We start from the raw sequence: 27,792 nt of genomic DNA, 5'->3' as shown, positions 1-27,792 counted from the left end.
GAGAAAAGTTAAGTTCAGGTGGAACCAGGTATCATTTTAAGAGAAACCTCTTTGTATAGAGAAGGAGAAAAAATATAACACTAGTTGTTTCCTCCTGCCATTTAAGAGAGAGATAAAAAATGTCTGACACTTGAAGCCTATTTCCTCCATTTGGAGACCCCTGGCCTTCCTGCCTGTTACTCTCTCAAAGCTCTCAGGCTTTATTCGTATTCCATTTAAAGGTTTGTCTGATGAAGACCCCTGTTCTGTATGCAAGTCCTCATTTGGCACTTAGGTCTGATTTTGAGATTAGACTGTTTCAACCGAAGCTGGCTGAAAATGCCTTGGACCCAGTTTCTTCAGGAAGGGTTTGCTTAAAATGAAACTGTACTAGCTTTTCAGCAGTTGGTTTTCCCTTTGGAAGAGCTTCCCTCTGAAGAATGGCTAAAGACAAGCATTTGACCTGACTCCTCTGGGACTAAGCTGACTCCTTAGGCATGGCTCAGATTGGCTTGCCAAGTTATTTAAGTAGTTTATGCTGTAAGCCATTTGAAATTGTTCACTCCTCTAGAGCAGTGGTCCCTGATCTTTTTGGCACCAAGGATGGGTTTCGTGCAAGGTAATTTTTCCACAGACCAAGAAAATGGGGATGGTTTCAAGATGATTCCAGTGTATTGCATTTTTTGTGCACTTTGTTTCTATTATTACTGTCACGCGAGTGTATGTTCCTCGGTTCTTTGTCTCATCACAACAAAGATTTGGGGTGACGGACATTAAAGCCCCCTCGGCTTGTCACAGCTCTCAGGTCTTGGATAGACCATGTTATAGCTCTCAGGTCTCGAATGGACCATGTTATAGCTCTTAGACAAATCAGTGTTACAGCTCAGTGTTACAGCTCTATTTTATTTAGAAGATAGCAGGAAAATCCATCTTCGAGGCGTGAGGGCACGTCAATCCAAAAGACATGAGGCGAAGAGTGCCCCAGCACGTGGGGGAGAGAGAGAGAGAGAGAGCTAGCTTTAACTCCTCTATTTATATGTTTTTCTGTCCCTGGGCCTGTCCTACGTAAATTGGGCCAGCCAGGAGTGTTGTTTGTTTTACCTGAGGTCCTCACTGTGGTCCTCAGACCTTCTTTTGTTCTATTTTTGCAGGCTTTTCCCTTCCTTGTCTTTTAGCCACTGCCAGTTTGGACTCCTTTTCCCTATTCTGCCTACCTAACATTCCCTCCTCAAGAGATGGGAGGCCCAATTCTTTGGGAATAGGGGTGTCGAGGTCTTTTTGGCTACTTCCTGCTGAACTGGGATGGCTAGGGGTATTGGGCCTCCCCATCTTGCTAGTCTCAAGCCTCAGAGAGTCCTTATAGCAGTGTCCATCTAAGGGTGTGTGGTATTTTCCGTGGTCGGCTGTAGTTTTATATCTTTGTTGAACTGGCACTGCATGTTGTAGCTTGTTGACCTGGGCAGAGACGAAACAGGTTAGACAATTGACAGTACATGGAATAATCATAAGAATCATCAATGTAGCATAACAAGGACTAGTAGCGGCATTAGTCAATTTTAAATTCACATCGCCAGGATGGCTCAAGTCCCTCCTTCCTTGTTCAGGGATCAGGAGATCTATCTCCTGTCTGTTTTGGAGTACAATCTCTGTCAAGCTGTGTTGGCTCTTTAGAGCTATCTTGAGAAATCTTATCCCCGGAAACTAGATTTTGGGGGAATTCATTAGAATGGCACTCACTGGTAGTCCTGAATAGGTATCTGAGATCTCCCAGGGGCTCACAGGTGTATTGAGTATCCTCTTCTGTTTTTTTCCATGGCTTGGCTCGTGAGTAGTGAATCCAGGTGTCATGTCCTGGTACCTTGACTGCTATGGGGGTAGAAAGTATTACAGGGTAGGGGCCCTTCCATGTGGGCTGGAGTTGAGCCTTTGGGGACCCATCTTCCCAGACTTTCATTAGAACTTGAGTTCCTGGAGCATATAGTCTTGACTCCTTAGAATCTTTTGGGTCCTGGTTCATATCCCACAAGCGTATATCCTGTTGGAATTGCCCAATGGCCATAGTATAAGACTGGAGGGTCTGAACCTCTGGATCTAGGAAGAGGACATTGACATAAACAAAAGGTCTCCCATATAGCATCTCATAAGGACCAAGACCAAGCTGTTCCTTAGGGGCCATGCGGGTGTGGAGGAGAGCTAATGGTAAAGCCTCCCTCCATCCCAGGGAGGTCTCCTGGGTTATCTTTTTTATCACTGATTTTAAGAATTGATTGGCTCTTTCTACTTTTCCTGAAGATTGAGGCCTCCAGGCACAATGGAGATAATAAGTAATGCCCAATTAGAAAAGACTCTGATGCTGGGAGAGATTGGGGGCAGGAGGAGAAGGGGACGACCCAGGATGAGATGGCTGGATGGCATCATGGACTCGATGGACGTGAGTCTGAGTGAACTCTGGCACATGGTGATGGACAGGGAGGCCTGGTGTGCTGCGATTCATGGGGTCGCAAAGAGTCGGACACGACTGAGCAACTGAACTGAACTGAACTGAACTGAATGCTTTTGAGACCTCTTGGGTGACCTTAGAAGTAAATGATGTCCCATTGTCACTTTGTAATGACCTGGGCAGACCAAATCTTGGAATGATTTCATGGAGCAGTTTTTTTTTTACCACCTCCTCAGCCTTCTCAGTCTGTGTGGGAAAGTCTTCAATCCATCCTGTGAATGTATCTATCATGACTAATAGGTATTTATACCCTTGAGAAACTGGCATCTGGGTGAAGTCTATCTGCCAGTCCTCTCCTGGGTAGGCCCTATGTCGTTGGACGGGCTGGGCCAGCTGGGGTCTTTGAGTTCCTTGGGGGTTGTTTAATTGGCAAGTGGGACAAGAGGAGACCACCTGTCTTATAGTTGTTTGGAAGCCTGTTCCTCTGAAGGACCTATGAGTAGTGGCATGTAAGGAGTTAACCAACTTCCATTGGAGGTTCTCAGGCAGAAAAAGGAGTCCCTCCTTTTGGAACCATCCCATATGATCTTCTTGAAAGCCCTTGCTCTTAGCTTTAAGAGTCTCACCTTCAGTATATTAAGGAATTTCTGGCAAATTAGTCTGTGAAACTAAGGTGGCAATCCCTGTTAGTTCATGGTTCTGTAATGCTGCGGAGAAGGCAATGGCACCCCATGCCAGTACTCTTGCCTGGAAAATCCTATGAACGAAGAAGCCTGGTGGGCTGCAGTCCATGGGGTCGCTAAGAGTCAGATATGACTGAGCGACTTCCCTTTCACTTTTCATTTTCATGCATTGGAGAAGGAAATGGCAACCCACTCCAGTGTTCTTGCCTGGAGAATCCCAGGGATGGGGGAGCCTGGTGGGCTTCTGTCTATGGGGTGGCACAGAGTTGGACACGACTGAAGTGACTTAGGAGTCTGTAATGCTGTTCTCCTAGCTGCCTGATCAGCTGCTTGGTTCCCTTGTGCCACTTCTGTGATCCCTTTTTGGTATGCTTTATAGTGGGAGACTGAAACCTCAGTGGGAAGATGGACTGCCTCCAGGAGTCGAAGAATCTGATCATCAGATTTGATTGGGGACCCTCGGGTGGTCAAGTGGCCCCTTTCTTTTCAAATAGCCGCATGTGCATGTAGCACCAGAAAGGCATGCTTGGAATCAGTGTAAATGGCTATTTTTTTTCCTTTTCCCAGCTCTAAACCTCGAGTCAGGGCTATGAGTTCAGCTAATTGGGCTGAAGTACCTGGTGGCAGAGGCTTAGCCTCTATGGTCTCAAAATTGGAGACTACTGCATACGCGGCTCTTCTTTTTCCATCCAAGACAAAGCTGCTTCCATCAGTGTACCAGATTTCCTCAGGATTGGTCAGAGGATCTTCTGACAACCGCTCTCAGGGTTTTGTCCAGAGGTCCAAGGTTTCTAGACAAGAGTAAAAGGGGAGAGAGCCCTCAGGGGTAGGCAGGAGGGTGGCTGGGTTAAGAACCTCACAAGGGGATATAGTGAGGCCTGGATTTTCCATCAGCATTACTTGATATCTGAGGATTTTTTGATCAGACATCCATAAATGGCCTCTCCCATTTAGGAGTTGTTTTACTTGGTGGCTGGTAAAAATAGTTAGTTTGCCCCCAAAGGAGAGTTTTAAAGCATCTTCTATCATGATTGCAATAGCTGCAAGATTTCGAAGGCAGGGGGGTCAGCCTCGGGTAGCTGGATCGAGCTTTGTGGATAAGTAAGCTACAGGCTGGGGCTCAGATTCCAACCTTTGAGTTAACACTCCCAAGGCTATTCCCTCTCTTTCATGGACATAAAGTTGGAATGCTTTTTCTGGGTCTGGCAGCCTCAAGGCAGGTGCCTGAGTTAAGGCCTGTTTTAGTGTAGCCTCTGCCTTCTTTTAAGGAGTTCCCCACATCAGTGGGATTGAATCATCTCGTCCCTTTAAGCTTTCATATAAGGGCTGGGCAATTAGGCCATAATTGGGTATCCAGATTCTACAATATCCAGTTAGCCCCAGGAAAGTTCGTAATTGTTTTCGAGCAGTGGGGGAGGGCAACTGGAGGATTCCTTGTACCCAATCAGAGGACAGCCTCCTGGACCCGTGTGTAATTTGAACTCCCAGGTAAGTGACCTTTGTCTCGACCATCTGTGCCTTAGCACGGGAGACTTTATATCCCTTTCTGCCAAGAAGTTCAGAACCTGATTTGCATGTTGTTGGGCACTTTTCTCATCTGGAGAGCAGATTAGTAGGTCATCTACGTATTGTAATATTTTCCCATTAGGTCCCAGGTCCAGATCTAGGAGATCCCGGCTAAGGGCCTGTCCAAACAGGTGGGGGCTATCTCTGAACCCCTGAGGTGATACTGTCCAAGTCATCTGTTGGTGTTTTTCTCCTGGGGCCTCCCACTCAAAGGCAAAAAGATATTGGGATTCTTTAGCCAGTGGTATGCAAAAAGATGCATCTTTGAGATCCAAGACTGTAAACCACTTGGCTCTGGGTGGGATTTCTCCCAAGATTACATAGGGATTGGGTGCTGTGGGATGGAGGGGGACTACAGCTTCATTTATGATCCGGAGATCTTGAACCATTTGCCAAGTTCCGTCTTTTTTCTTTACTCAGAATATTGGGGTGTTCCATGGTGAACTGGTGGGGACCAATAGCCCACAAGCAAGAAATTTATTTATTAAAGGCTGTAGTCCCTCCCGAGCTTCTCTTTTGAGAGGGTATTGTTTCCAGTTAGGAAACCAAGTGGGATCTCGGAGGACAATGATGACCGGTTCAGCTTGGTGGGCTCATCCAGGAATCCCCTGGTCACACACCTTGGGGTTAATTTTGTCTTCCCATAGTTTTTGGTCCCTCTCTATTAAAGGTGTAATGGGTTCTTCAGTAGTAACCAGGAGGTGCAGGGCTCTAGGGGCTGAAAGACTCCCTATCACAAGGATGGTCCCCAGTTTAGTGAGTATATCTCTTCCCAATAAGGGAATAGGACACTCAGGGACCACCAGAAACTGGTAGGAAAATATTTGTCCATCCCAGCAACAAAGAAGTGCTTGGGTGAATCTTTTAGTAGTTGCTTTTCCTGTAGCACCCAAAATGGTACAGTTTTGGGAGAAGGCTCCGGAGTAGGAGATCAAGACAGAGTAGGTAGCCTCTGTGTCAACCAAGAAATTCTCAGACCTACCTGCCACATCCAGTTGCACCCTTGGCTCCAGCCCCGTGATGGTTATCTGTGACAGGCGGGCTGGCTGGAACGGGCTGCTTCGAACCATCGTGAGGGTAGGCTTGGCGCTTGACCTTGAGGCTCTTGGGTCCCGAGGGCAGAGTGCTGCCCAATGTCCCAGTTGATGGCATTTGTGGCAAGCCATTCTAGAAGACTTGTCACGGTTTGGACACTCTTTGGCCCAATGCCCCGCCTGTCTACAGATCAGGATTTGTCTCGTGCCTTGTCCTTCAAGGACTTGGTATTTGCCATAGGGATTTCCTGGAGGGCAGCCAGCATCTGGGCATGCCTTGTCTCTTTCTTTCTCTCCTTCTTCTGGGCCTTGGCCTCCTTCTCCTGTTCTCTGTTATAAAAGGTATTGGTGGCTGTCTGGACCATCTCATCTAAAGAGGCAGCAGGGTCCTGCTGTTGTAGCTGTTGTAACTTAATTCTGATATCTGATGCACATTGGGACAGGAATTTGTCCTTTAAAATCACTTGTCCCTTGTAAGAGTCTAAGTCCAGGTTGGTAAACTTTTGGAGTGCCTCTTTTAGCCTTCCCAGAAAGGCAATAGGGTTCTCATTGGGCCCCTGAGTTATTGCTGAGACCCAGGCATAGCTAATTACTTTTTGCTGGGCTGCTTTCAGTCCTGCCTTCACACAGATTAGAAAATGATCTCTTTCCCAGATGCACTCAGGGTCATTATAATTCCAATTAGGATCAGAGGAGGGGACTGTAGTTTCCCATACTGGGTACCTATCACTGGACATGTGAAGCCCTGTTGCATACCTCCTGGCCTCCTTTAAGACCCTAGTATGTTCAGGGTCAGATAAAGTTTGACTAAATATGACCATGATGTCTTTCCACGTCAAGACAAAGGCCAAGGTAATATGTTGGAATGTATCTATATATTTGCCTGGGTCATCTGTATAGCTTCCCAGGTCTTGTTTGATCTGTCTTAGTTCTAAGAGGGAGAAGGGCTTATGGACCCGGGTTGGTCCGATTTCTCCTCCAGTTTCAACTAAGGAACACACTCTAGCTGGCTTTTGTGGAGGGGGTGCTCCCGGATATGGGGGCACGTTTGGATACAAGCAAGGAGCACCAGGCAACTCGGGAGCTGTGGGAGGTGAGCCTTCATGAGGGGGTTCCTTTTCTTGGTTGCCTGTGCCTAACATCATTTGCCTAGTGGGCTCACTTTTAGGGCATACAACAATCGCATACTTAAGACAGAGTTCCTTCATATCTCTTAGCTGGAAGAAAATTTGGACATAGGGGATCTCTGTCCATTTCCCTGTCTTTTACAGAATAATTCTAATTGCAGGATGGTATTGTAATGTAAAGTCCCATCCTCCGGCCAGTGTTCCTCGTCCCTCAGTGGATACTGTGGCCACAGAGTGGCACAAAAGAATTTCAAGTGACTTCTCCTTAGAGCTAGAGGGTCGAACGGCTTCCAATCATCAAGGATGCATCTCAAGGGTGTCTGCTGGGAAGTGGACTGGTTATTTCCCATCTGAAAGACAGTCATGACAGGGAGAAAAGAAAAAGACCTCTTTTGATTTTTATGGGTGGACTTTCTTAGGGGTAAGGCTTTTTGAAGCTTATCCTACCCAGAACTGTTGCAACCTGAGAGCCAGGCGTCCCCAGGTCAGGGTGCAGATCCCCAGGCAGGCTGAGGCGTGACAGCCTCCTAGAGATCGAATCCCCAGGCAGGTCGAGGCCTGACAGCCTTCTGAGAATTGGGTCCCTGGGCAGGTCGAGGCGTGACGACCTCCTGGGACCCCGGGACTGGAGTTTGGGCGTCCCCAAGGTCTCCAGCGTGACCAGTGCTGGGTAGAATTAAGGGGTTTGTAACTCATTGCTAGTTTGCCCACCGTGGACGGGAATAGATATGATGTAAGCTCACCCTACCTAGCACTGTTGCAACCTGAGAGCCAGGCGTCCCCGGGTCAGGGTGCAGATCCCCAGGCAGGCTGAGGTGTGACAGCCTCCTAGAGATTGAATCCCCGGGCAGGTCGAGGCGTGATGGCCTCCCAAGAATTGAGTCCCTGGGCAGGTTGAGGCATGATGACCTCCTGGGACCCCTGGGACTGGTGGATCCCCGAGCAGGTTGAGGCGTGACAACCTTTAGAGGACCAGATCCCTAGGCAGGTCAAGGCGTGATGACCTCCTGGGACCCCCGGACTGGAGTTGGGCATCCCCAAGATCTCCAGTGTGACCAGTACTGGGTAGGATTAGGGGGTTGGATATTATAGAGTATTTCCCTCCCAAGGCCAGCTATTTTCTGGTTGTCTCTCCAGAATATTGTAGAGGCAACCTTGTGGGTCTGGATGGGGCTCAGGAAAAGAGCATGAAACAGGAGGGAAGGGGGCAGAGCACAACCTTTGAAAGAATGACATAGCACAAGGGTATAATGTAAACCAATTAAAATCAGTTGGGTCCAAGATGACAAGTCAAATTCAAGTCAACCTTAATCTCCAAGCTATAAGCCAACAGACACACCCAGATGTGGCAGGACAGCTCTAAGGCACTATCAAAAGATGGAGGAGTGGGTGGTTCCCCAATGGCTGGGATGATCCTCTCACTTATTAGCATATGGATTCACCCCACTCATATGCCAGGCCGCATTCCATGGCTGGTACCCTGTAGAGTGGGCGCTTCTCTCTGAATCTTAACAAGTCTACCTCTTATCTATCGCTTTGACTCTTAATGAGTATTTGCAATGAGACCCCAGAGCCTGAGCTTTATTACCTGAAGCCATTCTGGGTTTTGGTCAGGCTCAAGTCCCAGGAGAGGGCTGAAGAAGAGGAGGAAAAAGCAGTGGGGAAAACGTGCCAAGGAATCCCCTTCATAGCCCGCCAGCAAATTTGCTAAATATCTGACCAGTGCTCAGTTTCATTGGTCTGATCCTTGGCACAGAGAAGAGAAAGGACAGAAGAACCACCACCAGCTTGTGTAACAGCTACTGGGGCTCAGCCAATAGCACCTTTGGGACATGCTGAGGAGTAGCCTCTCCAGAGTCCCTCAATTGTGTCCCCTGCCGCCAGTCTGTTCGTGGGAGGTTTGAGGAAACAAGAAACGAGAGATTGGATAGGAATTAAGATTTCGTTAGGCATGTCCCTCCAGCCATAGGAACGAGGACTTCTTACCTTAACCGGAGTCTTCTGGAATCTGAGACTGGGCTGTGTGAGCTTTCTGCTGAGTTTGTTTTTTGCTGTCCTGGTTTCCAGCACGATGGGCCTTCCCCTGCCCTGGATTTTCTTCACGTTCTGCCTCTACTGTGGGAGCTTCGCTGAGTTGGGCTCCTGCTGTGCTTGGCCTCTTCCATGCAGAGATTGTTTCAGCCAGGTTACATCCGAGTCACGGCACCATAGGTGCCATGCGAGTGTATGTTCCTCGGTTCTTTGTCTCGTCACAACAAAGATTTGGGGTGACGGACATTAAAGCCCCCTCGGCTTGTCACAGCTCTCAGGTCTTGGATAGACCATGTTATAGCTCTCAGGTCTCGAATGGACCATGTTATAGCTCTTAGACAAATCAGTGTTACAGCTCTATTTTATTTAGAAGATAGCAAGAAAATCCATCTTCGAGGCGTGAGAGCATGTCAATCCAAAAGACATGAGGAGAAGAGTGCCCCAGCACGTGGGGGAGAGAGCGAGCGAGCTAGCTTTGGCTCCTCTATTTATATGTTTTTCTCTCCCCTGGGCCTGTCCTATGTAAATCGAGCCAGCCAGGAGTGTTGTTTGTTTTACCTGAGGTCCTCACTGTGGTCCTCGGACCTTCTTTTGTTCTATTTTTGCAGGCTTTTCCCTTCCTTGTCTTTTAGCCACCACCATTTTGGACTCCTTTTCATTATTCTGCCTACCTAACGTTACTATTACATCAGCTCCACCTCAGATCATTAGGCATTAGATTGTGAAGTTTCAGGACCCCCTTTCTCTTGATGAAAGTGAAAGAGGAGAGTGAAAAAATTGGCTTAAAGCTCAGCATTCAGAAAACAAAGATCATGGCACCCAATCCTATCACTTTATGTCAAATAGATGGAGAAACAGTGGAAACAGTGTCAGACTTTATTTTTTGGGGCTCCAAAATCACTGCAGATGGTGATTGCAGCCATGAAATGAAAAGACGCTTACTCCTTGGAAGAAAAGTTATGACCAACCTAGACAATATGTTAAAAAACAGAGACATTACTTTGCTAACAAAGATCTTGTCTAGTCAAGGCTATGGTTTTTCCTGTAGTCATATATGGATGTGAGAGTTGGACTATAAAGAAAGCTGAGTGCCAAAGAATTGATGCTTTTGAACTATGGTGTTGGAGAAGACTCCTGAGAGTCCCTTGGACTGCAAGGAGATCCAACCAGCCCATCCTAAAAGAGATCAGTTCTGAATATTCACTGAAGGACTGATGTTGAAGCTGAAACTCCAATCCTTTGGCCATCTGATGTGAAGAACTGACTCATTTGAGAAGACTCTGATACTGGGAAAGATTGAAGGTGGGAGGAGAAGGGTATGACAGAGGATGAGATGGTTGGATGGCATCACTGACTAAATGGACATGAATTTGAGTCAACTCCAGGAGTTGGTGATGGACAGGGAGGCCTGGTGTGCTGCAGTCCATGGGGTCACAAAGAGTCAGATACGACTGAGCGATTGAACTGAACTGAACTTCCTCTAGAGAAAAAAGCCTCTGGGAAAAGGGATCTCAGTTATCTGAGTATTATGAATGCCCCCACCTTTTACGGGGACAGATGCAATTATAAATGTTACTATCTGAAGATATCTAGGGCTTATTCTTCATTCACCAGTGTGTGCAGACATAAAGTTAGGATAAATTTGAGCAGGTAGCTTACAGAAGTGTTGTTTAAACGAGTTCTTTGTATAATGAAGTTCAATAGGTTATTTGGTGTCTTGATTTAGTGAGCCAACATGCTAATTAAACACTTTGGGATTTGTTTTGACTACTTTCCCTTAGCTTGGCATCATTTATAACCTGATTATTTTGTTCAAACTAAGGTTGGACATGGAAAACTGCTTTTGTAGATGAAGAGAATCAAGAGAACATTTAAAGCTTTTATTATAGAATGTTAAGTATTTAGTGTCTATAACCTTTGACATTGCTCACTCCTAAGGAAATTAAATTAATTTGGTTGATATTTAATAACAAGTAGATGCTTATATTTTCTACCAGTTATAATATTTTAATCTGCATAAAGACCTTTATGTTTAGTCTCTGTTACTGCCAATATCAGATTTTGTGTTCAAAGATAGCTCAGTGGTACACTCTTTGTAGCCATGTATATAAAGAATCTCAATAAAAAAAACCCCAACAAATCCACTTATCTAACGTTTTTTTACTTTTCGATATTCTGCTACATGTTAAAAGTCTGATTTCCACGTTTGTCTTGGCTCTGTAATTTATAGTGTTCATTAGGCAATATGATTAAATAGCACTCAGTGAGCCTTTAAATATTTCTTAGTTTTAGCCTTTTGTGGAAGGTCATCCTGTGTAAGTCATTTGCAAATGATAGGTGACATCATTATTGTGTTTATTCTGCTGATACAAGCATCAAATTAAGCATTCTTATTATGAGATGGCCTGTCATAATATTGCCTAAACAAAATGTTATAATGATCTCATTTGAGAGAGCTGAATCTGAAATGAGAATATCACCATTTGAGAATATCACTGATGGTAATATTCTCATTTCAGATTTTTTCAAATTTCAGTTTAGAAAGTGATATTTCCCTTCATTTATTTTAACCTATTTGCATGTCTTTAAATATTATTTGAAACTATGAATGGCATTTTTAGTTTGTTGACCTGAGTCTATACAAAAACAAATTATAATAGACTCCTATTGACCTAACAATAAACAAAATTAAGGCCTATCAGATAAAAGGGCTTCTCTGATACTTTACAGACTGACTGAAGTCCATTTTTAAACTAATTGTAACTTAAGTATGGAACATGACAAGATTAAGATACCATACAGATCATAATCTGTTTCAGTTGGTTTTTAATAGTAAATAGGACAGATTCAGAGGTGAAGAAATAAGTAATACTAGCTCTCTTATGTGCATGCATGTTAAGTTGCTTCAGTTGTGTCCAGCTGTTTGTGACCCCATGGGTAGTAGCCTGCCAGGCTCCTCTGTCCATGGAGTTCTCCAGGAAAGAGTACTGGAGTTGGTTGCCATTCCTCCTCCAGGGGATCTTCCCAACCCAGAGAATGAACCTGTGTCTCCTGCACTGCAGGCAGATTCTTTACCACTGGGCCATCGGGGAAGCCCATATTAGCTCTCTTGGTAAAAGCTAAATCTCAAATCAAAATATGTTATTTAAATATATATTGTTTGGAAAAACTTCAAGTTATGTAATTTCTTATGGATGTATAGTAGCCAGTTGAAAGAAAGAGGATCTGATGTACCCCTAGGACATGTGTGAAAATAAACTTTGTTATGATATTTCCACCAAATTCATAACTAATCATGGATTTTTACATCCACAAACCCAGTTACAAATATCTATGTTTTGGTAGTTTGATATATTATAATGATTTGTGCTTTAGGAGATAGAGAATGCACTTTTGAAGATAATTTAAAAATAATGTATTTTTCAAATGATAATTTTTTAGAGTGCTGTGATATTCTTACTGAAATTAAACCTAAGAGTTGCAAGAACACTTCAGGATGATTTAATCAGGTCAGTTTCATCATGGCTAACGTTTAAAAGAAAAACCCCAAACCACATAACAACAACAACCACAAAATTTCCCAACATTGTCTGAAGATTTAACAGATTTTTGATATTCATTCTAGGTTTAGTAGTCCAGGAGAATAGGCTGACAACTTGTATTAAAAAATAAATACAGAAAGAAATGAAATTACCCTGAGTGTTTTTTAAATTAATTTTAAAAATATATAAATTTATTTATTTTAATTGGAGGTTAATTACTTTACAATATTGTATTGGTTTTGCCATACATCAACATGAATCTGCCACAGGTATACACGTGTTCCCCATCCTGAACCCGCCTCCCTCCTCCCTCCCTGTACCATCCCTCTGGGTCGTCCCAGTGCACCAGCCCCAAGCATCCAGTATCATGCATTGAACCTGGACTGGCGACTCGTTTCATATATGGTATTATACATGTTTCAATGCCATTCTCCCAAATCACCCCACCCTCTCCCTCTCCGACAGAGTCCAAAAGACTGTTCTATATATCTGTGTCTCTTTTGATGTATTACTCAGCCATTAAAAAGAATACATTTGAATCAGTTCTAATGAGGTGGATGAAACTGGAACCTATTATATAAATTAATTTTTATTGGAGTATATAGTTGCTTTACAATGTACTAGTTTCTACTATACAGGAAAATGAATCAGCCATACATATACATATATTCTCCCTTTTGGATTTCCCATTTAGGTCACCTTAGTGCATTGAATAGAGTTCCCTGTACTATACAGTGAGTTCTCATTAGTTATCTATTTTATACAGAGTATCAGTATTGTATATGTGTCAATCCCAGTCTCCCAATTCATCCTATCTCCCCTATCCCCCCTTGGTATCCATATATTTGTTCTGTACATCTGTCCTGATATTCTTACTGAAATTAAATCTAAGAGTTGCAAGAACACTTTCTGTCAATTTCTGTCCAAGTGTGGTTTGAAAACTAATGATATATTTTCAGTACTGCACTGTAAGAATATTGAAATGGCAAGAAAACTATGTTACTCCTGAGGGACATTCTCTAACATTTTCTGACAGTAGCAGATTTCCTGAAATTTATATTCCCTTAGCTTCTGATCATGTCCACATCTTACTTTGTTTGTCTGTCCTTATAGATTGAGAGTTTAAGAATGTAGAACTCCCAGATCTAGCATGCTGATGCCCTATTCATTCCATCAGGCTAGAATGGCCTTGAATGTTTGCTTTATTATTTTTTTAATTAAATTTTTATTTTTACTTTACTTTACTTTACAATACTGTATTGGTTTTGCCATACATTGACATGAATCCACCACGGGTGTACATGCGATCCCAAACATGAACCCCCCTCCCACTTCCCTCCCCACAACATCCCTCTGGGTCATCCCTGTGCACCAGCTCCAAGCATGCTGTATCCTGCATCGGACATAGACTGGCGATTCGATTATGACAAATAGAAACTATCTGAAATAATCCATAAGAATTAACAGAGGTTTTTTATATCTTACAGTCCACAGAAAAACTCTGTATTACATGTGTAATATAGAGCCATTTCTCTTACGTATCATAACTGGAAATTGTTATCTTACTCTTTCCCCTAAATACATTAGAATGTGTATTAACAGCTTTTTCAATAAGAAAAAAATGATATGCAGGGAATATCATGAATTTTAGTCATCTAGGTTATCCTGAAGTACTCCAAGAACATCATCATATTTAAAATTCTTAAAACATGTCTTTTGCATGTAGTAATAAAACTTGCCTATATTTAAGAATGTTGCTGTTTTAGTCACTAAGTCATGTCCAACTCTTTTGCAGTCCTATGGACTATAGACCACCAGGCTCCTCTGTTCATGGGATTTTACAGGCAAGAATACTGGAGCTGGTTGCCATTTCCTTTTCCAAAAATCTTCCCAACCCAGGGATTGAACCTGCGTCTCCTGTAGTGCAGGTAGATTCTTTACCTCTGAGCCATGCGGGAATCCATATGCAAGTATAACAATACTGAAACAGTGAATTGGAGAAGGAAATGGCAACCCATTCCAGTATTCTTGCCTGGAGAATCCCATGGGCAGAGGAGCCTGCTGGACTACAGTCTGTGGGGTTACAAAGAGTCAGACACTACGAATGACTAGGCACAAATAGTGAATAAAACATGCCATACAGTTTTCTAATCTCTTTCCAAGTATTATCATACTGTTAGTACCAGTAGGTAGGTACTATTGTTAACCTGAGAGGAAGGCCTAAGAGTAGGGCCCAACAGTAGTGCTGAGGGAAAGTCTTTCAGAAAGTTCAATAGGAAACAAATCATGTAGCAAATTAGGGAAAGAACAGAGTTTTAACTTGCTGTTTGAACCCTTTTTTTTTGCATACCATTACTAATCTCTGACCTAATAGAAGCAGAAGATATTAAGAAGAGGTGGCAAGAATACAAAGAAGAACTGTACAAAAAAGATCTTCACAACCAAGATAATCACGATGGTGTGATCACTCACCTAGAGCCAGACATCCTGGAATGTGAAGTCAAGTGGGCCTTAGAAAGCATCACTACGAACAAAGCTAGTGGAGGTGATGGAATTCCAGTTGAACTAATTCAAATCCTGAAAGATGATGCTGTGAAAGTGCTGCACTCAATATGTCAGCAAATTTGGAAAACTCAGCAGTGGTCACAGGACTGGAAAAGGTCAATTTTCATTCCCATCGCAAAGAAAGGCAATGCCAAAGAATGTCAAACTACCACACAATTGCACTCATCTCACATGCTAGTAAAGTAATGCTCAAAATTCTCCAAGCCAGGCTTTAACAATACATGAACCATGAACTTCCAGATGTTCAGGCTGGCTTTAGAAAAGGCAGAGGAACCAGAGATCAAATTGCCAACATCTGCTGGATCATCCAAAAAGCAAGAGTTCCAGAAAAACATCTATTTCTGCCTTCTTGACTATGCCAAAGCCTTTGATTGTGTGGATCACAAGAAACTGTGGAAAATTCTGAAATAGATGGGAGTATCAGAGCACCTGAACTGCCTCTTGAGAAACCTATTTGCAGGTCAGGAAGCAACAGTTCGAACTGGACATGGAACAACAGACTGGTTCCAAATAGGAAAAAGAGTATGTCAAGGCTGTATATTGTCACCCTGCTTATTTAACTTCTATGCAGAGTACATCATGAGAAACGCTGGGCTGGAAGAAGCACAAGCTGGAATCAAGATTGCCAGGAGAAATATCAATAACCTCAGATATGCAGATGACAACCACCCTTATAGCAGAAAGCGAAGAAGAACTAAAAAGCCTCTTGATGAAAGTGAAAGAGGAGAGTGAAAAAGTTGGCTTAAAGCTCAACATTCAGAAAACGAAGATCATGGCATCTGGTCCCATCACTTCATGGGAATAAGATGGGGAAACAGTGGAAACAGTGTCAGACTTTATTTTGGGGGGCTCCAAATCACTGTAGATGATGACTGCAGCCATGAAATTAAAAGACGCTTACTCCTTGGAAGGAAAGTTATGACCAACCTAGATAGCATATTAAAAAGCAGAGACATTACTTTGCCAACAAAGGTCCATCTAGTTAAGGCTATGGTTTTTCCCATGGTCATGTATGGATGTGAGAGTTGGACTGTGAAGAAGGCTGAGTGCCGAAGAATTGATGCTTTTGAACTGTGGTGTTGGAGAAGACTCTTGAGAGTCCCTTGGACTGAAAGGAGATCCAACCAGTCCATTCTGAAGGAGATCAACCCTGGGATTTCTTTGGAAGGAATGATGCTCAAGCTGAAACTCCAGTACTTTGGCCACCTCATGTGAAGAGTTGACTCATTGGAAAAGACTCTGATGCTGGGAGGGATTGGGGGCAGGAAGAGAAGGGGATGACAGAGGATGAGATGGCTGGATGGCATCACTGACTCTATGGATGTGAGTCTGAGTGAACTCCGGGAGTTGGTGATGGACAGGGAGGCCTGGCGTGCTGTGATTCATGGGGTCACAAAAAGTGGGACACGACTGAGCGACTGAACTGAACTGAACTAATCCTCCAAATGTGTGGGTTGTATACATATGACTTTCCAGAGTGAACTCTAGGTTTTTCAGCCTCCAAGCAGCCACATATAGCTGGCCATGTATAACTGTATCCTGACAATGAGACAGAAGAGGAAGCAACCTGTGATAGTTTTTGACTGACTTTCTTAAAAGATAGCTAGTGTGTATGTTTGGTATTTTTCTCCTCATTTTTTCAAGGTGATGCTGGGAATAGAAATTAATAGCTGGAATTCCATATTGGATCATAATAAGTTCTAAACCATGAGCTTTACCTGGTAAGGCCAGTCTTAAAATACTTTGGGTACTTTATTCTAACTCTCAGTTGCTTAATCCTCAATATTTCATGAAAGAGAAATTTAACTTATGTCTTGTTTCACTCCCTATTTTCATCTCTGTATTATTTATAGCTGAATGGAATCCTTACTGATAAATTCATTAAGTTATATTAAATAATATGAAATGAAAGTATTTGAGAACACTGGGTATATATGTTTATATTCGCTGTATTAAAATTAAAAGGAAGGAATTAAAAAGCATGTATTAGCTAATTTTAAATGATAGTAATAAAACATTACATGTTAATATACTTAATGAAGAACAAATATATTTTCCAAAGCAAAAATGTAAAGAGAAAAGTGACAGTTTTTAATGTCAGGTTTAATAAAAGAGATGTTGAATGGATTCTTATATATCTGATGTTTGAATTTAATTTTTTGTCATGTGATTTACTGGTTAAAGTTTATGAACAAAATCTAGCCTCACAGAAATAAAAATGCATTTGGAAAAGAGAGGAGTATCAATATTTTTGGATAATTATGGATATTTTCGTCAAGTACTATTTCAAAACTCAACAAATGGTAATTTCTTAAATGTTAGCTGCAGTCAATGAAAATGAAAGCATATCCATAATAATTTTATCCAGTTACATTTAAAATTTATTGGCATATCTTACTTTTTGGATGAATATTTTACCACTTTGGAAAATTATTAAGTAACAAAAAGCTTCCACATTTGATACATTTCAATAAAAGAAGAAAAACATTAAAAAAAGTCACAGCTAATCTCATCAGGAAAGACATTGTTAGAAAATGTGGTGGTTCCACATTTTGCAAAATTCTAATATTTGAAAGCTTAAATGTTATCATTAACAAAAATAACTGTCAGTTGCTATCACAATAGGCTTTGTTCATTTTAAGAGAAAATACCCTTCAGATAACTAGAACTGATTAACTATTGTTAATTGGTTGTTCTTTCTAGTAAAAATTGAATTCTGTAAACGTAGCTGGTTTAGTTCTTGTTTAAGACAATCTCCATGTCTCAGTGTTCACCAAAAATGCTTTACATGAGCTCCCCATTTTATCACTTATAATAATAAAAAGATGTGTCCTGAAGTGTAACAGAGCACAGTGAGCTCGGCCTTTAGCACGGCAGTCATTGCTGCGCATCGTTACTCTGCACCCTGTTACCAGGCAGTGGATCCTGCTCAGCCATTGGGCAGTGCAGCAGTGGGCCCTGCCCAAGGCAACCAACTGTTAAGAAACCACAGTTAGTGAGGGGATTCAGACAACAGTGGAGTGGTGGTCGTGAGGTGGGGAATGAGGTAAGAGGTGAATCCTGGCCTTCCCTTCCAGGCCCTTCAGGTCACCCAGCCTTGGGCCAGCAGATGAGCTGGGGGCCCTAGAGAACATGTTTGGGGCTGTGTCCTGCAGGGCTTCAGAGCCCTCACCAAAGTCACCCACTAGCCTCAGCCCAGGCCTTGGGGCAGCAGTGAACCTCTCTCCCATTCTGCTCTCTGCAACCTAATAGCAGTGGCAGTCTGCTGGGTCGCAGTCTGTGGGACCTAGTCTCTCACTTTGGGTGTCATGAGAAGCCTGAGAGCCAGCTACGTTGGGCCCCTGGCTTCTTTAGAGAAGACAGCTGTGTGGAGTCTGGGGACCCAGCCCTGAGGGAGCTGCCAACTGAGCTCTGTCTCCTCTTAGCCAAGATCAGGACCTTGGAGGGTGAAAGTTGTACCTTGGGAGCTTGCCCTTTCTTGTCAAGTCAGAGAACAAGATTCATTTGGTAGAGATTTACAGAAACATCATCGCCTGGCCATGACCTGACCTCAAGATCAAAGAATCTAAGCCAGGAGATTTGCAACAACTAACCTCATCCCTCCCTCACCTTTTTTTGCTTTCAAAAGGGCTTTGATGAGAGCTTTCAGTAATTTGGGGGGTTTGTAGAGCGTGAGGCACTCATCTGTTTACATGGCCCTGTAATAAAACCTTTCTCTCTTCCAAACTCCAGTGTTTTAGCATTGTTTGGCCTCACTGTGTGTCGGACACTTGGACTTGCATTGTTCAGTAACACAGGGAGAAATATGCAATAAGATTAATTCTGCTGTTTCATCAGGCAGAAAGTGGCTTTTTAAAAAGTTCTGAGTGAGTCACCCCATCATGTAAAGGTCCTGGCCAAAACAGACATCAGCTGAGGGCAAAGAGAACAAGAAATGGAAACGGAATCTCTGTCATCCTAATACACATACATAGCATCTGTTTTATATATCCTTGCATATATTATAAATTAAGCAGCATTATCATTTTTTCCTCCTTGCTTTTCTCTCTTACTTTGAGATATGGCAAATTGGTGTTGGTGAACTTTATAATTTGGTACTTAGAACACAGACTATCAAGGTGAGATTATAAGTGACTTAGAAAAGGAATGAACAGTATTCAAAGATAGAGACAACAGGCAGATGGGATATTTGATATTTCTTTCTGAAGCCACCTTCCTTTCTCATGGAACTGCCAGTTGGGTTCCCAACTGGAAGTTACCCCTGCCTACAGCTCTTCCACTTACTTTTTGGTTTTCCAGTTTGCTGACTACAGATTTTGGGGCCTCTCAGCCTCCATACTCCGGTGACCAATTCTGAGCTCTGTCATCAAGGAACGCGTGAAATGGAGAGCAGAAAGTGTAACTTCCTGTGGGAAACCGGTGGGCCAAGTTCTGAGGAGAGCTGTTGTTTCACTTCACTCTGAAGGTAGGCCTACCTCAAAAATAAAAAAAAGTTCAGGTATTCCACTTATTGTCTCTGTCTCAAGAGGACCATTCATTTCTTCTCTGGTTCACTCATATTTGTATCACCTCTTGGTTCTGTTTCTCAGGAGGACCCAGCTTTATGATTTTGGTCTATGAGTCCTTTCAGACTCAAGTTTAGAGTCTCTTTCTCTAGCCCTTAGTGTGAATTTTGTACTCAACCAATTCCCAGTATTAAATCTTCCTTTTTAATGTAGTGGAGGAGTTTTTCTATTTTGCAGTGGAAGCCAGGCTGATGCAAATAAATTAGTTGAACATCACTCCAAATTATAATTACTTCTTTGTGATTGTTTCCAGTAAACATAATTTTAGGTTGCTTATTACCCTGGTCAAATAATTACTTGAAATCTCAGTAGGAATCAGTTCAGTTCAGTTCCGGCACTCAGTCCTGTCCGACTCTTTGCGACTCCATGAATCACAGCACGCCAGGCCTCCCTGTCCATCACCAACTCCCGGAGTTCACTCAAACTCATGTCCATCGAGTCGGTGATGCCATCCAGCCATCTCATCCTCTGTCATCCCCTTCTCTTCCTGCCCCCAATCCCTCCAAGCATCAGAGTCTTTCCCCGTGAGTCAACTCTTCGCATGAGGTGGCCAAAGCATTGGGTTGCAACTTCAGCATCAGTCCTTCCAAAGAACACTCAGGGTTGATCTCCTTCAGAATGGACTGGTTGGATCTCCTTGCAGTCCAAGGGACTCTCAAGAGTCTTCTCCAACACCACAGTTCAAAAGCATCAATACTTCGGCGCTCAGCTTTCCTCACAGTCCAACTCTCACATCTATACATGACTACTGGAAAAACCATAGCCTTAACTAGATGGACCTTTGTTGGCAAAGTAATGTCTCTGCTTTTTAATATGCTATCTAGGTTGGTCATAACTTTTCTTCCAAGGAGTAAGCGTCTTTTAATTTCATGGCTGCAGTCATCATCTGCAGTGATTTTGGAGCCCCCCAAAATAAAGTCTGACACTGTTTCCACTGTTTCCCCATCTTATTCCCATGAAGTGATGGGACCAGATGCCATGATCTTCGTTTTCTGAATGTTGAGCTTTAAGCCAACTTTTTCACTCTCCTCTTTCACTTTCATCAAGGGGCTCTTTAGATCTTCTTCACTTTCTGCCATAAGGATGGTTGTCATCTGCATATCTGAGGTTATTGATATTTCTCCTGGCAATCTTGATTCCAGCTTGTGCTTCTTCCAGCCCAGCGTTTCTCATGATGTACTCTGCATAGAAGTTAAATAAGCAGGGTGACAATATACAGCCTTGACATACTCCTTTTCCTGTTTGGAACCAGTCTGTTGTTCCATGTCCAGTTCTAACTGTTGCTTCCTGACCTGCAAATAGGTTTCTCAAGAGGCAGGTCAGGTGCTCTGGTATTCCCATCTCTTGAAAAATTTTCCACAGTTTCTTGTGATCCACACAATCAAAGGCTTTGGCATAGTCAATAAAGTAGAAATAGATGTTTTTCTGGAACTCTCTTCCTTTCTCGATGATCCAGTGGATGTTGGCAATTTGATCTCTGGTTCCTCTGCCTTTTCTAAAACCAGCTTGAACATCTGGAAGTTCATGGTTCGTGTATTGTTAAAGCCTGGCTTGGAGAATTTTGAGCATTACTTTAGTAGCGTGTGAGATGAGTGCAATTGTGCGATAGTTTGAGCATTCTTTAGTATTGCCTTTCTTTGCGATGGGAATGAAAATTGACCTTTTCCAGTCCTGTGGCCACTGCTGAGTTTTCCAAATTTGGTGACATATTGAATGCAGCACTTTCACAGCATCATCTTTCAGGATTTGAAATAGCTCAACGGGAATGCCATCACCTCCACCAGCTTTGTTAATAGTGATGCTTTCTAAGGCCCACTTGACTTCACATTCCAGGATGTCTGGCTCTAGGTGAGTGATCACACCATCGTGATTATCTTGGTTGTGAAGCTCTTTTTTGTACAGTTCTTCTGTGTATTCTTGCCACCTCTTCTTAATATCTTCTGCTTCTGTTAGGGCCAGACCATTTCTGTCCTTTATCGAGCTCATCTTTGCATGAAATGTTCCCTTGTTATCTCTAATTTTCTTGATGAGATCTCTAGTCTTTCCCATTCTGTTGTTTTCTTCTATTTCTTTGCATTGATCGCTGAGGAAGGCTTTCTTATCTCTCCTTGCTATACTTTGGAACTCTGCATTCAGATGCTTGTATCTTTCCTTTTCTCCTTTGCTTTTCACTTCTCTTCTTTTCACAGCTATTTGTAAGGCTTCCTCAGACAGCAATTTTGCTTCTTTGCATTTCTTTTCCATGAGGATGGTCTTGATCCCTGTCTCCTGCACAATGTCAACGAACCTCTGTCCATAGTTCATCAGGCACTCTATCAGATTTAGTCCCTTAAATCTATTTCTCATTTTCACTGTAAAATAAGGAATTTGGTTTAGGTCATACCTGAATGGTCTAGCAGTTTTCCCTATTTTCTTCAATTTGAGTCTGAATTTGGTAATAAGGAGTTCATGATCTGAGCCACAGTCAGCTCCTGGTCTTGTTTTTACTGACTGTATAGAGCTTCTCCATCTTTGGTTGCAAAAAATATAATCAGTCTGATTTCGGTGTTGATCATCTGGTCATGTCCATGTGCAGAGTCTTCTCTTGTGTTGCTGGAAGAGTGTGTTTGCTATGACCAGTGCATTCCCTTGGCAAAACTCTATTAGCCTTTGCCCTGCTTCATTTCGTACTCCAGGGCCAAATTTGCCTGTTAGTCCAGGCATTTCTTGACTTCCTACTTTTGCATTCCAGTCCCCTATAATGAAAAGGACATCTTTTTTGGGTGTTAGTTCTAAAAGGTCTTGTAGGTCTTCATAGAATCGTTCAACTCAGTAGGAATAATTCCTTTAAAAATGATGAAATTAGTTCAACTTATCAGAAAATGTATACATCTCCTATATTTCCATTAAATGTTTACATTTTACGACATTGTTTTCTCTATTCACTGATTTTTAATATATATGACAACTGCTATTTGTATTGACCTGTAAGAATCCTTTACGTATTGATTAAAATATTTTGTATTTTCTAAACTTTTTTTCTTAGCTTTTAGAACTTTCATAGTAGAATTTTATATGTAGAAATTCATGTAAGCTACATTTAATGACAGTTTTTATGTTTATTTTTCAGTTCCATAGTTTTAAATTCTCAATCTAATTTTTCTGGGTCCTGAAATAAAAAGTTAATATGAATAGTGACATTCACGTTGCTGTACAGCCGAAACTAACAGATTGTAAATCAACTATACCTCAATAACAATTTAAAAGTTAACGTAAGTGGTGACAAAAAACAACATTCATGTATTCCTTTTCACTGTGAACTTCATTTTAAAGAATGTTTAATGATTAGTTTTCAATGACATTTATTATTAGGTCAGGAAAGCTTGCTTTTATTCCTACTTGGCTATGAAATACTTTTCATTGTCAGAAGAGTTGAAATGTTATTTAACGCTTTTTTTTTGTATGTGCTGTGATGAGCATATGTTTTATTTTTTTTAATATCCAGTAAGAAATTATATAAACTATGCTTGCCTTTAAAAAAAACCCCTACTTTATGAAAATGTTATTTTCTTCCTTCTGCTTAAGATGTTATTTCCTCATTTTTGCTGAATTTGATATACTTGTTATTTGTTACTTTTGCTCAATCTCTGTACATGAAGTCAGTATTTCTTTCTTGTATTGTTTTTGTCCAGATTTTTACTGGATGCATAATATTAATGAAATACCTTATCCTTTAGTTTTATCCTATAAAGTAATTTCTGCTTGTGAATAACTGAGATCTGTTCCTTAAGGTTTAACACTCAGCAGCTTACCTTTGAGGACTACTGTCTGTGGGTAAAATGTAGAGAAAATTATACATTTGTTATTAATTTCATTTTGTTAATCAGATGTTTACTTTTTATAAATTGATATTATTCATTTATAGTTTTACTTAAAATGACACATCCTATGTATGTTTCTTAGTAATTTTTTCATGTTTAAATATCTGCTATGGTGGCTCAGAGGGTAAAGAATCTGCCTGCAATGCAGGAAATCCAGGTTCAATCCCTGGGTCAGGAAGATCCCCTGAAGTAAATGGCTACCCACTCCAGCATTCTTGCCTGGGAAATCCCATGGACAGAGTAGTGTGGCAGGCTACAGTCCATGGGGTCCCAAAGAGTCGGACATGACTGAGCAACTAACACTTTCAACTTTCTTTCATTGTTGCAAATAGTGGAGGTTTTGGTGTCCAGCATTTGAAAGTGGACTGCCAGCTTTATGAATCTAATAGCAACAAACATAATAACAGTCCCTCAGAAATGTAACAATGAGACCAAAGAAGGGCACAGCTAAGAAAATTCCTCCTGGGATCAGAGTCATCAGCGTGTGTCTAGAAGGCTATGCACATGTGCTAAGGAGTAACTATCCACTTAGAACAATGGGAGTATGGTATGGGCAGACTTGAAACATTTCCAGGCCACAGTGAAATTTATTAAAAAAGAGTGAAACTCTCATTGGCTACTGGGAGTCAAGCACATTTTGACCAAATACTAGCTGTAGAAAAGGCCACTCTGAATATCAGTGAAGGCATAGAATAAAAATGAATATTTCAGACCAAATGGAGAATCTTAAACTGAAGTAGAATAGCCAAAATTAAAAATGAAATTAAACTCCCTTTTAAAATCAAAGGGAAGAGGTAGTCTTCTTGGAATCTTTGCAGTAGGTCCTGTGGGTCTAGTATGTGATCCCCGAGGAAAGGGTTAGCCTACCTGGTACAGGAAACTCAGGGATTTGGTGAAGATTTGGACCTGGGACTCAAAACTGTGAGGCTACAATGCTTGGTAGCAGTGCCAGTGTGTCTGAGACTTATAGTCTTGCTGGTTCTGAGTGTAACCAAATATGTATATAGCAGAAATTGTGGTTGATGCTAAGGCAAAAGCTGTTAATGAGGCAATTCTGACATGAACACAAATCAAATTTTCCCCGGGTTTCAAATCTTTCTCTAGTTCCTGCCATTGGCAGAAAGGAACAGGAGAGGATTGGCATATAAGACATATAATTTGTAGGTTACCAGTCCTTGTGTGACAAGGCCAGAGTACAAAGAGGAAGGGCATGTGGGATAGAGGAACAGTAAATCAGGCACACACATGAACACCATCCACCGACTGTCTCTGCTTAAGACACACACAGAGAATAATTCCATAAAAACTGACCACATAAAATCGCTTAAAATAATGGATTAGCAAATTTTGTTTACTGGTTGTTTACGGTCCCAAATGATTAGAAAAGTTGGAATTTTCCGCCAATGATCTAGGACAAATGTTATATCATTGTTACTTCCAGGAGATTACAGTTTAATACTTGGGAAAGATCATGAGGCTTTGGTAGTCTCTTGAAATAGGAGCTATTGGTTTTTCCTTCTTTGTTGTTTTTTCAGTGGGCACATTCTGTGTTTCTTCCTTAGGTAAAGTTAGAATATTCTGTGCTTACATCCTAAGTGAAACCGTAACACATGTCTATTTTTTACGTAGTTTTAGGTGGAGCAGGCTTCTCTGCTTTATCATCTGTTTTTTTTCGTCTCGTGAAAAGCAAAAGCAAAAGCAACAGACATGGTAGTAGAAACAAGCAAGGAATCAGTAAATATGGCAGCGGGTTACTCTTTTCTACCCTTTCTTCTGTCTGGGAGGCAGGGGGTGGGCCACTGTCCACACTGCCCCCTCTGCCTTTTTGCTGGCAGGTGGGAGGGTCCCACTCGGCATTGCAGTGGCAGTGATGTCTGTTGTTGCAGATTCCCCTCAAAGAGCAGAGCTGAGGTGAGCAAAAACGTGGAATGGTGGAAGAAGAGACACACTTCCTTCTGATGCAGGTGTTTCGGGGACCACACATGGTACCATCTTTCACTTCACCAATATCAGCTGTTCCTATCCCACGGTGGTAGTCTATACCCCAGCAAGTGTTATTATTGAATTTAGTCCAATGCAGAGTAGTATGATTGCTCATTAGAGGAAGTTCTTTCACGTTCTCACACTGAATCCTCCCACACAGGCTGTCTGACATGTTGCATTTTACGTATGAGGTGGCTGTGATACCACAGTTACCGAAACGGTCACCTCGGGTATTCACTGCCCTGTAGCAACTCACGTTTGCATTCTTGGCCTCTTTGCCAAAGATTTTCCTACACTGTTCATTGCGCTCATTGCATCTCTTTTCATAGCAGTGACCACCGCCTGTGCAGGAGGTCCCATCCTGCATGTACACATCTTCTGGACACTGATAGGATGTCCCGTTGCACCACTCTGGAAGATCACATTCATTTTCTACTTTCCTACACACGGTGCCTGGTGGCATGAATGTGCAGTTATGGCAACAAAGCCCCAAAGCACAGTTTACACCAGCTGTCATAGTGCAGTTTAACTGACAACAGGGATCAGTGTTACACTTCTTTAAGGGTCCACAGTCACACTCTTCTCCTTCTTCAACCACACCGTTTCCGCAGCGTGTCTCCCTGATGACTGTAAGTGGATCTGGTGCTGTGTACAAACAATGTCTTCTATGACCGAGGTTCCAATAATCAGCATAGCTGCAGTTGCTGAATTTAGTTGTTAATGCTACATATGGAAACAATATGCACCTTGGTGCTCCACATTTACATATTTTGATATTATCATGATTCATACCCAAATTATGACCCATCTCATGAGTCACAATATAAGATAAAGTAAAAATTCTTTCATTGTGGAAAGTCTCAATTCCACAGCTATAACGACCTGAACACACTGTTCCAACAAAGGCCAAGCCAAGAGTTTCACCATAATTCTTTTTTACAAAAACATGCGCCAGATCATGGCGCACACGGGTATGGAAGCCCTTTTGCTTCCATTTGCAAAAGTCGTCCAAGGCCTTGTTAACACTTTCTATGGCAATAAGGCTTTTTTCAGTCCATATCTCCATTCCCTTGAAAAGTACCTCCAGACCCAGTGCTTTCATAAGGTCACTTACTCCATTTAAAACAAGGAACACTTCTTCCTGCGCAAGCGAAGTATTGCTTTCATGATGAACATATCGAGTGTGATCTATGACCGCTGCAACTTCAAGAAAGTACCTGTGGGTCCACCAGCCTGTATAGCCACTTTGCATCAAAGTGGAATTAATGCTTCCTTGAAACTTCAATTGGCCTGCTATGTTTTCATCTGTTAACCCACATCTAAAATATGAAAAATTTGTCTCCTCATTGTCTAGCTTATATATTAGATGCTCAAACGCAGGAGAAAACCTTTTGGGTTCAATTTCATAAACAATGTCATTTGTCTGTAACATTCCCTGAAAGCCCCCGAAGCAGTTATTGAGGGAAACCAGAGACTCTGGGTCCCCTTCCACATAACCACGGTAATAACAGTCATCCTGGACAAAAGGTTGGTCTTCCAGGAGAACACCCGTGTCTGCATAGGTGAACACTGGGAAGTTTTTGGACAAAAAATTCTTCTTGACCTTTATATGAACAACATGTCTCTGGCCCCCAAAATGCAGTTTGTAACAGAACCAGCCTTGAAGCTTCATGCCTCTGTCAGTGGGTGTAACCCTCAGGGGGATCACCACTTCTGGGGGGCCAAGTCTTTGGGAGTGCCCAACCTGGGGCCATTCAGGAAGGAAGAGGAATCCTTTCAGCCAGAGAAGCAGGAGAGTAACCTTCATATACACCAGGAACTCACCAACACCTATTGCGGAGCCATCATATGTAGCCATTGGTAGAAAAAGAGGGCAGGACGGGATACATCAAGGTTCGGTCTCCTCCATCTGAGCTGATGTATTCAATGTTAACCTTTAGTTTGTTCTCTGGCAAAGTCATGCGGTCAAAGCAGGAGCACTAAAAGAAAAACAAATGAGTAGAACAGGGACTGGGTGGGAGTTATGAGCAAACCAAGACAGAGGAAAAAGGAAGGGTACAGGTTAGGATGAATGAGAGTTTGGCTTAAGACATGCCTGACATGCTCGTAAGTTATGGTGAGGCAGAGTGAGACTGTGAGTACACAAGAATGGTGACTGGCCTACGATGGCATTTGTTGAATCTAGAGGAAGGGCACATAGTGATTCGTGATACAGTTCTTTATATCTATTAATATGTGCAAAATTTCCACAATATATAACACAAAAGAGTCTTACTGGAAAGATGAATGAATATCATATTCTGATAAAGGAGTCTTGTGTTACACATTTGGATGTTTTGATAATAAACTATAGGTCTTCCTTTTACTTACAAGTGAGGATTATTTAATCATAATACTCAGGAGACATATAAATATTA

At 42.1% G+C, this 27,792-nt stretch overlaps 1 protein-coding gene across 1 annotated transcript in view; it reads right to left on the bottom strand.

Moving 5' to 3' along the window:
* LOC128052660 (disintegrin and metalloproteinase domain-containing protein 20-like) overlaps positions 1-27,233 on the bottom strand; it is a 195,469-nt gene extending 168,236 nt beyond the window's left edge. The window contains exon 1 of the mRNA XM_052645234.1: positions 25,158-27,233. Within this exon, the coding sequence (XP_052501194.1) occupies positions 25,158-27,233 (2,076 nt within the window). The remainder of the gene's footprint in view (positions 1-25,157) is intronic.
* Positions 27,234-27,792: the final 559 nt, after the last annotated feature.

The sequence above is a fragment of the Budorcas taxicolor genome, chromosome 8 (genome assembly GCF_023091745.1).
Source record: "Budorcas taxicolor isolate Tak-1 chromosome 8, Takin1.1, whole genome shotgun sequence".
NCBI lineage: Eukaryota > Metazoa > Chordata > Mammalia > Artiodactyla > Bovidae > Budorcas > Budorcas taxicolor.
The sequence above is the reverse complement of the archived record's forward strand: the minus strand, read 5'-3'. Positions and strand labels throughout refer to the sequence as shown.